The sequence below is a fragment of the Oryza brachyantha genome, chromosome 6 (assembly GCF_000231095.2).
Source record: "Oryza brachyantha chromosome 6, ObraRS2, whole genome shotgun sequence".
Taxonomy (NCBI): domain Eukaryota; kingdom Viridiplantae; phylum Streptophyta; class Magnoliopsida; order Poales; family Poaceae; genus Oryza; species Oryza brachyantha.
In genome coordinates this window covers 21,672,682-21,683,671 of record NC_023168.2, presented here as the reverse complement: position 1 = coordinate 21,683,671, position 10,990 = coordinate 21,672,682, and the positions used below count along the sequence as shown (strand labels likewise).

The window sequence follows — 10,990 nt, the reverse complement described above, 5'->3', positions numbered from 1 at the left end:
AGAAAATGACATGAATGCAGATTAGTATTCATTAGCGAATATGTAAATATTGAACAGAGTGAAAAGATGCGCGGCTGGAATCATTAGCAGCTTCACTGGCTAGCTTGTTCTAATCATGCATATGGGTGCATGATTTATCAATCTTTCGATCATACAGGCCCATAGGCATGCATATGAGAAATACTGATGAGCTGCAGACTTAATTTGCCAAAAGGTATTTCCAATATTGTTGCAGTAATCACATAACACATTAGCTTTACCCCATGAATATGTTGGTTAAGACCTAACATTAGTCCCTTAATTATGTGATAGCCAGCTTTATTCATTTAAATTTGTTTGCCTGGCCACCAGCTTAAATTTTGTGATTAAAATGTTGGCGTGTGAATATTGAGCAGTGAAACCCTAGCCTGCACTAGACTCCTAAACACCTTCTCGCTCTCGCTCTCCAGCTCGCCGATGCACTGCTCCAGCTCCTTCAGCTTCTGCAGCGCCGCCACTCCCCTTTGCTCCTCGCAGCTCGGCTGCTTCTTGCTCCTCGACGACGAGTGCATCAATGGCGGCAGCCTCTTCTTCGTCGGGGGTGCTGCAGCCGCGGCCGCCGCGGCGTCGGCAAGGGAGCCGACCTCCATGAAGACGGAAGCCGACGCCACGGCGGTGTCATTGATGGCCTCGGCCACCGTTCTGGCCACCTCGAGCTCCGTGGCCCCGGCGTGGTCGCTGCATGTCGTCGTCGTGGTCACGCTGGCGCGCGCGCACCTCGAGGCCTCGCGCGCCACGGCGGCGGCGAGCTGGGCGAGCTCCTTGTCCACCTGCCTCTGCGCGCGCGCGGCGGACGCGATCTTGGGCTGGTCGCGGCGGCGCACGGCGGCCTGGAGCTCCGAGGCGTGCTGCCTGAGGGCGAGGAGCGCGGAGAGGAAGGTGCCGAAGGCGTCGGCGAGGACGAGGAAACCGTGGAGCAGGTGGTCCGTGGAGGCGGCGGCGGCGAGCGGCAGGTGAAGCAGCTCGTCGAGCACGCAGAGCAGCGCCCTGACGTGCGCCAGCGACAACGGGTTTTCGCCGGGGTTGGACGTCCAAGAGCGCAGCGCTAGCAGCTGGTCATCGACGTGCGTGAGAAGCGGGTGGGAGTGGCACGGCACACTGGCCGACCTCACGTGGCCACCGGCGAACGGTCTGGCAGGCCTGGCAGGGCTCGGCGGCACGCTCATCGTCGGCGCCGGCGCCATCGATCGATGTCTCTCCGGTCAGCTGCTCCCTAGCTGCGCGATCGATGCAGGTGGTGGTAGCTGAGGAGAGGAGGCAATGCAAGCGTGCGTGCGCGAGGAGTATATAAAGCTAGCTGAGCAGGAGCAGGGAGAGGAGACGACGGCGGCGCTGATGAGGAAGAAAGGATCTGGTCGATCGAGAGAGGTTTATATATATCACCATCTCAAGTAGCTGAGATGTCCATACGTACGTGTGCAGTGTGCTACTGTACGAAAAGCCATGCATATGTAAGCAATGCAGGTCACCGACGAATTGAAGCTGCTTCGAAGTGGACGCGTCACGTACGCCCACCATACCTTGCTCTACATGTACATGTATGTTGATGTTGCCATGGCTGCCGCACGCTTGCTACCATCTGGGACAGTATTCAGGGGGAGTAAACGCGTAGATTAATAATACAACAGGCTGCTCTTCGATCTGATCTGATCTGTGGATCATATCATATCAAACCCAACGTACATTTCACACACTCTCGGTTAAGATCGAGTAAATTCAACAAGGATCAACACCTGCAGCTAGCTAGCTATCAGCTTTAATTTGCTGAGCACAACTTCACTCCAAGTTTTCAGTTATCAAATGTTGTGTCCTGCTAGTACGTAGCTTTGCTCCGGGGTCACTGCAGCTTTCACGAATGCAGTCTAGGTAGCTAATCCAATTTGGAGGATACCGTTTGCAACGGTTGGAACAGTTCCAAGCTAGAGTAGACGTACGTTTTGCAAATTAAATGGAGTTTCAGCTTGGGGTTGGAGCTTAATTAGTACTGGCTGGCAGGCACAACGTATAGTACGCAAGCATGCCAGCTGTGGATGTCCCTCTACTCTTGTTAAGGCTTCCTTCCTGATTATTTTATACAGCACGCACGAGAGCGAATCTTATATATCCATCTTAATTCGATCGTCAGCAAATAAACCAGGCCATCAAAACTCAACTAGCAGCTGCTGCCTAATTAGCTGCTTAATTGACCTAGGGAAGAGAAGCCTTGCAAGCATGAACCATTTTATGTTTTTCTTTCTGTCTAATTCACACTTAACAGGCTGTATCCTGGAGATCAGAGATGGATCATGGTTGCATCACTCATCCATGGCTACCAGTACCAGGCGATGCGACATGCCAGCTAGGCCTGCCCTCCGTCTGCAAATCATATATACTTGCATGATATCCTAAGCCTGTGACAGCTCAACTGACGAGACGATACAGATACATCATCGATGATCGATCCTGGCTAGCTAATTGTAAATCCTCAACTCAATTAGTTTCTAGTGGCTCAACCTCAAAGTCTATTACTTTTTATTAGTGTTGATATGGATTAAACATTTAAACCGTGTACCTAGCTAGATCAAAGTAGTCTGGATCGACTATACACATCAAACTAGAATGGCTTAGGGTAGATTAGTTTTAGTTAGTTTGGTCTTAAAGATTCCAAATGTCTCCTATGAGCGTGTTAATTAGCTGTAACCCTCGTGCAATTAACCACACAACAGCGGCGCAGTCAACACATAGCTAGCTAGCCAGTACTCTCCCATGCATCTCTCCACTAGCTAGCTTTCAAATATTGTTTGACTTGAGCGTGTAAGTTTCACGTTTTAACTGTTTGGATTTGTAGAAAGAAAAAAACTAAAACTATGTTTTGACAAACAGAACTACGGTAGTTCAGTTTGTTGATCCAGCAGTATGATATGTTGTTTTTACAAGATGATGCTCTGGGCAGTAATTGTGATGAGCAGATTATAGTTGAGTTTTTCCGGGAGGCATTGAAATGGGAAATGTCTGAAATATACAGTAGTAGTAGTACTTATCAAGTAAAAACACATATATCCGTGCTCTGGAAATGAACTGTAGTAGAGAATAATCACGTTGTCTCTTGTGTCTGGCACTTATTTTTTACGTGGCATCTAAATAGTCGTAAAAGATATAAAGCTTTTGACATCCTAGCTATATCAATACTACAAACACATAGGCTTAAATTCAAGCTATACGAGATGAGAAAAAACGACCTCCGAAGAAGTAGCTTGCTTCATCTCATATTACTCTGAAAATGATTTGACAATGCTATGTATCAATGTATGCAGTATGCCCATAACCAAACCATCAATTACTGAACAATCTCTAATGTCCTGAATGCAATTAGATCCCCTTAAGGAAAAAAAATTGGACAGTCTGCAAATAATTGAAATGGAAGGCAACTGCGTAATCACACTGTGATGGCCATTTGATGTCCTCCAGATTAGTAGATATTAACTCATTATAGGTGTTTCACTGCATGCCTGGAATGAAAAACACTTTGTTTCGTATGCATAATCAAACAGAACTGAATTCTGATGAAAACACACAGATGTATGGCAAAAATTTGTCCTCTCTGTATTAATCTGTACTCAGTTTTGTATGTACAGTGTTGTAGTCAAAGTGTCAATGATACAATTAGTTTCCATGATGATAGATCGAGCAGTCAGCTAGATGTACATTTGTGGCCTTTGACATGTTTGGTTTCTAAAAAGTTGGAGTCTGAATGTTGAGCAGGGCAACCCTTGTGTGAAGAATGCCCCTGAACACCTTGTGGCAGCTGCTCTCGGACTCTTCGATGCATCGCTCCAACTCCTCGAACCTGTCGAGAGCCACCTCGGCCGTCTCCGGCGAGGCCTTCTTGGCAAAGGCAGCAAACGCCGGCGTCTTCTTGCAAGAGGACGCCGCGGCCGATGACATGGACGCGGCAGCGGAGAACACGGCCGCGGACGCCGCGGCGCTGGCGGCGGCGGCGTCCATGAGCGCTGCGGCCATCTCGGTCTCCTCGGCGGTGGCGCCTAGACCGAGGCGCGACGGGTACTTGGCGGTGGCGGCCGCCGAGACGGTGGAGGCGAGGCGGGAGAGCTCCTTCTCGGCCCTGCGCTGGGACCTGACGGCTGAGGCAAGCCTTGCGGCGTCGCCCCTCCGCAGCGCGGCCCTCGCCTCGGCGACGTCCTGCCTGAGGTCGAGGAGGGCCTCCTGGAAGCCCTGGTGCGCGTCGGCGAGTAGGAGGAAGGCGTCGAGGAGGCGGTCCGCGGTGGCGGTGGCGCGGCGGAGCGTGTCCTGCGGGTCGGGGAGGAGGAGCAGGTCGGCGAGGGCGGCGTGGAGGGCGTGGATGTGGGCGAGGCCGGCGGAGAGGGAGGAGGCGTCCTGGATGAGCCAGGAGCGGACGGCGGCAATGTGGCTCTGGAGGTGGGAGAGGAGCGGGTGGGAGCGGCAGGGCAGGCTGATGGAGCGGACGTGGCAGGGCGCCGCCGCCCGGGGCTTGGACCTCGCCGGACTAAGCGGGAAGGAGATGGAGCGGCCAAAGCTGGGAGCCATGACGTTGATAGAGCTTCTTCTTCTTCTTTTTCTCGTCTTCTTGGTGCGTGCTTGTGCTGGCTGGAATGGATGGAGATGGCACAGCACATACATACATATATAAGCAAAGGTGGAGAAGAAGAGGAGGTTGGCAATGGCACGTGGTGGTTGGCGGCAAAGGCAATGAGGGGATGCACGTGTGGCATGCAGTGGGGCATGATCCGCGAGGCGCGCGGGGGCGGCGCCCATGACCACCCATCCCATCGAGCTAGAGCTAGAGCTAGGGCTAGGGCTAGGGCTAGCGTTAATTGAGTCAGATGAGTTTTACTGGGATAAAACTTTTCTTCTCTTCTCTTATAAAACTTTCTCATTTACTTACCTTATTAAATCATCAATTTTACTAATATATATGACACTTATATGACACCCTATAAAATATAGATTGAATGACCTGTAACTCCGGCAACCTCACCATCATCGATCAGTTGTATACTAGAGCTAGGTCAGGGAAGGCGATGCATGATGAGAACAGTAACGGTCTCTAATTAAGCTCTCTACTTACCTTAACTGCATGCTGTTGGATTAGCTTAGCTACTCATATCGATGGACCTCATCATCATCACTAGTATGCATGCATGCAATCAAGCATGCAGCTATATACTAATTTTTAAGCAAGCTACCAGCTAGCCAGCCAGCAACGTGCAGTAGTTGTGAGCAGCAGGTAGCTGTACATGTATGATGTATGTCAAGTAAACAATGGTAGCTCGCACGAGGGGCCGATCGAGCATCTCACTACATAGCTCGACAACACATATATATAATTAATTATTCATAAGCTAGACAAGCCGGCCTATAGCAAGCTAATGACATGGGTTATATATAGTAGCTTTGGTCGATCGATCGATGAGCTTGCATTGCTTTGCTGGCTCACTAATCCAAGGCCACCAGATCGATTTGACGCGGTCGGACACGCGGCGCTCGATCCGATCAAACGCAAATTAAGATCGGATCCAAACACATTAGAACTACAGTATACATGCATGCCTCGATATGATCGATCCATCTGTACGTGCTGCTAGTATATACGATCTATCCTAGTAGGGATTATTGCAAGTTGGGGAGACATGAGATTCCAAATGTCTCGCGATCTGAAATCATGCCCATGTTCCATCCATCGTTCGTCCGTCTCATTTTGCTTGCTAATTATAATATCGACCGTCTATCTACGGTCGTCGTAGTCGTCCTTGTCTATCCTGTCACCGTTTAGTTAGAGCTAGCTAAAGACAAATTAAGACAGCTAAGTAGCTTAATTAGTCACCCCTTCGATGGACGGCCTTTGGGTTTGTTGAATGGGTCTCATCCATCTTCAGCCTAATGTTAATTACTACCTTCTAGCATGTCATTAAGAATGGCTTGCGCCGCCTAACGGCAGCTTCAACAGACAGTGAGAGAAACAAAATTATTAATTATGCTTCAAAACAACTCACACGCACGGGTAATCAATAATACATGCTTGTCTGCGCCTACTCAATTTATACAGTAGTATATGCTTCCACTAGAAGCCAACAAGCCGTCCATGAGATAGCTTAGCTTGTTCCAAGTTTCCTATCCTGGAGGAGATCAGAAAACAAGACGTGCAAGCCGGCCAGTATCTAACTTAGACCTTAGACAAGCTTAAAAATTAGTGATTACTTAAATTGGGTTGTGTGTGCTTTATTTTTCCAATTCTATGCATGTATGTATATCTCTAAGTTTTCTGTGCTTTGTTATATATATATATTTTTTAAAAAAATATGTGCTTTGTTGTGACTTTTAAAATTAGGTCTTAATACTGCAAAGTCAGTTTTTTATTCTGGCCCACCCCCGTCGCGCGCAGGTGGGCTAGAATAAGGACTTCTTAGGATAACCTTCATTCGACCATCCGTCTGCAAAGATAATTTTTACCCGTGTAAAAATTAGGTCCGCAGTACATAGAGTGTATAAGATATACAAGAGATCATGATACATTTATTTAATTAATGCCATGAATGCAATATTTATGAAACAAAATCCTATTTTCTGTTGAAGTTTCACCAGGAGTCTACATTTCCATTTTCAAGGTAAAAAGTAGTTCCTGTCGGTTAAAAACCAGCAAAAGAATAATGAAACCAATGACTTTTGCAGTCCCATCTTTTTTATTCTACTTATGGTTATAAGCCAAAATTTAAATTTTTAATCTTAAATTTAAAGTAGATAGTTTATTTTTCAGACTTGGTTTTTAAGTCGCTAAGAACACACATATAAAACTTATATTCATAAATTATTTATTATTTGCTAATGTTGAATAATCACCTCCTCATAAATTCTGTATGAAAACCAGCTAAAACCGTCCAGTTTTCATAAACCGTCGGTTTTCTTGGTTCCCAGTCGGAAAAGATGAACCCTGATGGCCACAACCTATATTTAAAAAACATTAAAGTTAATTGCATTACGCCAGAACGTCATGTATGTGACGGGATACCACTGATAAAAAAACAATTGGGACTTGTTGAACCGATAATCAACAATTTCTTCTAGCATCTATATCAAAGTTGTTGGGAAACGTCATGTCTATATATTTGTGAAAAGTGATAAGTATGAATTAGAGAAAATACAATAAGTGATATAAACACGTCCTAAAAATTAACGTATAATATTTGTGTTTGCGTAGAAAAGGAAGAAAAGCATGCTACATATATTTATAATCAGTTAGACTGCAAGATTTGTCTACGTATGTGTATATATGCACTTCAATTCAATCAATCACTTTCTTTATGTGTGTTCGTTTTCATCGAATTTCTCTTTATGTATGTACGTTCCATGTTTAGATTGAGGAAATTTCAAAGAAAACCTCGAAGGTTTTAATCCCTGCGGGAAAAGTTACTGTTGCTGCGTCTAGTTCGCAGGAATTGTGGCGAACCAAAACGTAGGAAAGAGTTTCCTTTTCCTAGATTTAAAATCCAAAACGTAGGAAAATTAACATATACATGCAAAAACTTCGAGCTACATCTTTTCGCTTCTGCTTATATCTATAAATCAAAATTTAAATTTTCAACCTTAAATTTAGAGTAGATTTTAGGGTTTTTTTCACTACATTTTATTTTTCAGTCTTAGCTCTTAGTACATCATTAAAAACACGCTTATAATTTTGTTATTTATAAATTATGTTTTATTTGCAAATATGTCGTTTGATTTTTTTTCCTGAATAAACCAACCGACCACCCCCTTGAACGTTTTCTTTTATTAGATAAGAGAGGATGGGAAGGCTTGATGATTAGTATTATTACCGTGTTAAAAGATTAATTCTTCCACGCCACACCCTTTCATGTAAACTTTCTGTATTTTTCGGTCCTCTATTTTACATGTGCATTTCTCTCTCTTTTTTTTTATGACATCTGTTTTCCTTCCATCCAAACCGGGGCCTAAACAGAAGGACGAAACCACCAAACAACATTATTAGGCTTAGTACTAGAAGGATACTAAATTAGGACACAACATAATATAAAGATGTGCTCAAGCAAATCATAATTAATTGTTTTACGGATAGCGCCAAGACAGTGCACATGCAAATGTATGGCGATATGCACATATATCTCTAAGAAGGAAGGAAGGAGCACATATAACAAATTAAGTTCAATTTTGGCCCGGCACGTTCCTCACAAATTTCAGTTCATCATCACCACTTGCACGCCTCATTAGTTACTCGATCCCTCCGTGTGTTAAAGACATGAGAAAGTTAACTTAATTTTTTGTACGAATTTAATTATTCATCTTATTGAAAAAAACTTATATAATTATTATTTATTTTATTATTACTAAATGTATTACAATTAAAACTTACATTTCTACATATTTATACAAAATTATTAAGTAAGATTAACAGTCAAACGTATGCCAAAAGAATCATCATTATCATCTATACAGATGGAGTATTATTTAGACGGTACTACTAGCTTAGCTTAGTTTATATGACAGCAACGATCGATATTGCACGAATGGGTTGTCGTCCCAAAATATAATTCTTGGGTCTCTTAACCTCTCCCAACGGCCAGTAGATTAACGTTGAATTGATCGATTATTATGTAGGTAGCTTGTGCACGCATGTGTCTGCGTACGTGCGGTTTATTAGATTTTTTTCAGATCGATCGACGTGCCTCCCCAACGATCGACCGAACGACATTGAATAGCTTTGCTGGAACATGACACCAACAGATCGATATCGTTTGATACACAAGTGTAGCTGAAGCCTGAATGATTTGAATCTAATTATTCCTACTTGTTCTGTTAATCCAATCGAAATCGTACGTACTGCTCGATCATTGCATGCTTCAAGCTTGGCACCAAGCTACCTTAATTAGCTAGGTGCTGCATTGATCATATATCTCTCCATGAATAATAGCATGCATCCTGACTTCCTGACCAGATTAAAAGATAGCAAGCTACACGACCCCTGACTTAATTGGTACTATTGGATAATCATGAAGATACAGATAACCACCCAAATTTAATTTGGGAGGAAGATTGGATTCTATGATGATTTGTACATTTTGCACGAATGGGTTAATCATTTGCCAGCCTCAATAATACTGGTTTATACTCCTAGTTAGTTGAGAAAATTTTGTTGAGATTCCTTTGTAATTAATTTTGATTTTTAGTACGACATATACATATTATGAAGCTTGAAACTTATGGCCTCATTTGTTTTCTCTATCACAAATATATGGAAATATACTTTTTTTAAAAAAAATATATATGGAAATATACTGTTCACCTTATTATCTTCAGCAAAAAATCATGTTCATACTACGAGTTGCACAATTACTCTCCCTTCTTATCAAAATTTAAGATATATTTATATTTTGTTCTGATACAACAAAACTTTGACCGCCAATATATTTACTATTATATTATTAGTATGGCGCAAAGTGTAATTCTAAAAAAAACTAATAGCATCAATTTTCTGTGACAAAAAAAATATATTATAAGTCACTGTTGATGAAAACCTTATCCTAATAAAACAAAATACATTTTATAACATTAGTTTGTAAGAAGTGTACAAATAGCATGAGCACCATCGTTTGGTGTGATGGTAAAGTTATGGGTGGGTGGGTGGTTCAAATCCTAGTGTCCGTATTTGTTATATATATCCTTAGTTAATATATAAGCCGAAAGTTAGTAGTTTATAACATAATTTATTGAAGATTGCTTGTAAATTTGTAGTGAATATGTGATAGCTTTATGTAGAGAGTTATACACTCATACTTCCTTCGTTTTAAAACAAACATGCTTTCTCAACTTAAAAATTAACATATATGGTCAAAGATTGCATGAAAAATTGTGGAGAATATTTGGAGGTTTCTTGTGGATTAGCAGGGAAGATTGCAGTTGACGTGATAAACGAGTTTTGCCAACTCGTTGTAGATCTAGATCTTGGAGATACGGTTTAATCTGGCATAACCATACACCACGTACGAGTTGTTTGCGATGCTTAATTTGTGAGTGAGTACTAGCTAGTTTGGGGTCAATGCAATGGTCGGTCCAGATCTGAGCCACGACGCGTACATGGACAGCGTCATGCATGAGATGTGTCATATAACAGTTTAATGATGAGCTTAATGTGGTGAGTGTAAATTGTGGCTAGCGCTAATCGAGGTGTTCTGAACTTTTAAAGGCAGATAAATCTTTCGAAAACAGAGTAGTATTCTTCTGTATGTAACCGTGTTTGGAAACAGAGTTTAATTCGAAGTTGCGATCGCCTGCATGCTGCAGAGACAAACAAGGATTCTATGTCATCTTATAATTAATTAAGAACCCGTGTAATACATAACCGATCGTAAAATTTCATCCCTATTCAGTACTAGTATTTTGCACGCTTCACGCTCGAGAAGACGGCCGGCCGGCCAACACGAGCGAGCGTTGGTCGGGCATGCAGCGCGCGGTCGACAAGATCCGCCGGCCACGGCCGCCCGCCCGGTGCATGTGTGCGTATGCACGTGCGCCGTCGTCTACCATGCAGTACGTACGGCCGTACCACCAGCAGCAACATGTACATCTATCCATCGTCATATCATATCATATCATTTGTTTCTTAATTTTGTCCTTTTCTTCACGCCTCCGGCCGTCCGTTTGGATCCACACGGCTTCTTCTTGCTCCTGTCCTCGGCCTTGTGTAGTTGTAAAAAAATTTTGACAAAAAAGTCATGTCAAACGTTTATCTGAATGTTGAAAAGAGTTTCTGGACAAGAATGAAAAAACGAATTTCACAGCTCTCCTATAAACCACGAGACGAATCTTTTGAGCCTAATTAATCCGTCATTACCACATGTTGGTTACTGTAGCACGTATGACTAATCTCATGTACTAGGTAGACTCAAAAGATCCGTCTCACGATTTCCCCTATAACTGTGTA

At 43.3% G+C, this 10,990-nt stretch overlaps 2 protein-coding genes across 2 annotated transcripts; both read right to left on the bottom strand.

The window, feature by feature from the left end:
• Positions 1-240: 240 nt before the first annotated feature.
• Positions 241-1,223, bottom strand: LOC102699518. Its single transcript, XM_006657297.2, has one exon. It carries the CDS (start codon positions 1,221-1,223, stop codon positions 366-368), a length of 858 nt encoding a protein of 285 aa, XP_006657360.1. The 3' UTR covers positions 241-365.
• A 2,395-nt stretch (positions 1,224-3,618) lies between these two features.
• LOC102702015 (antifreeze protein Maxi-like) lies at positions 3,619-4,632 on the bottom strand. The gene has a single exon (XM_040525599.1). The coding sequence runs from the start codon at positions 4,582-4,584 to the stop codon at positions 3,751-3,753; it is 834 nt and encodes a 277-aa protein (XP_040381533.1). The 5' UTR covers positions 4,585-4,632; the 3' UTR covers positions 3,619-3,750.
• Positions 4,633-10,990: the final 6,358 nt, after the last annotated feature.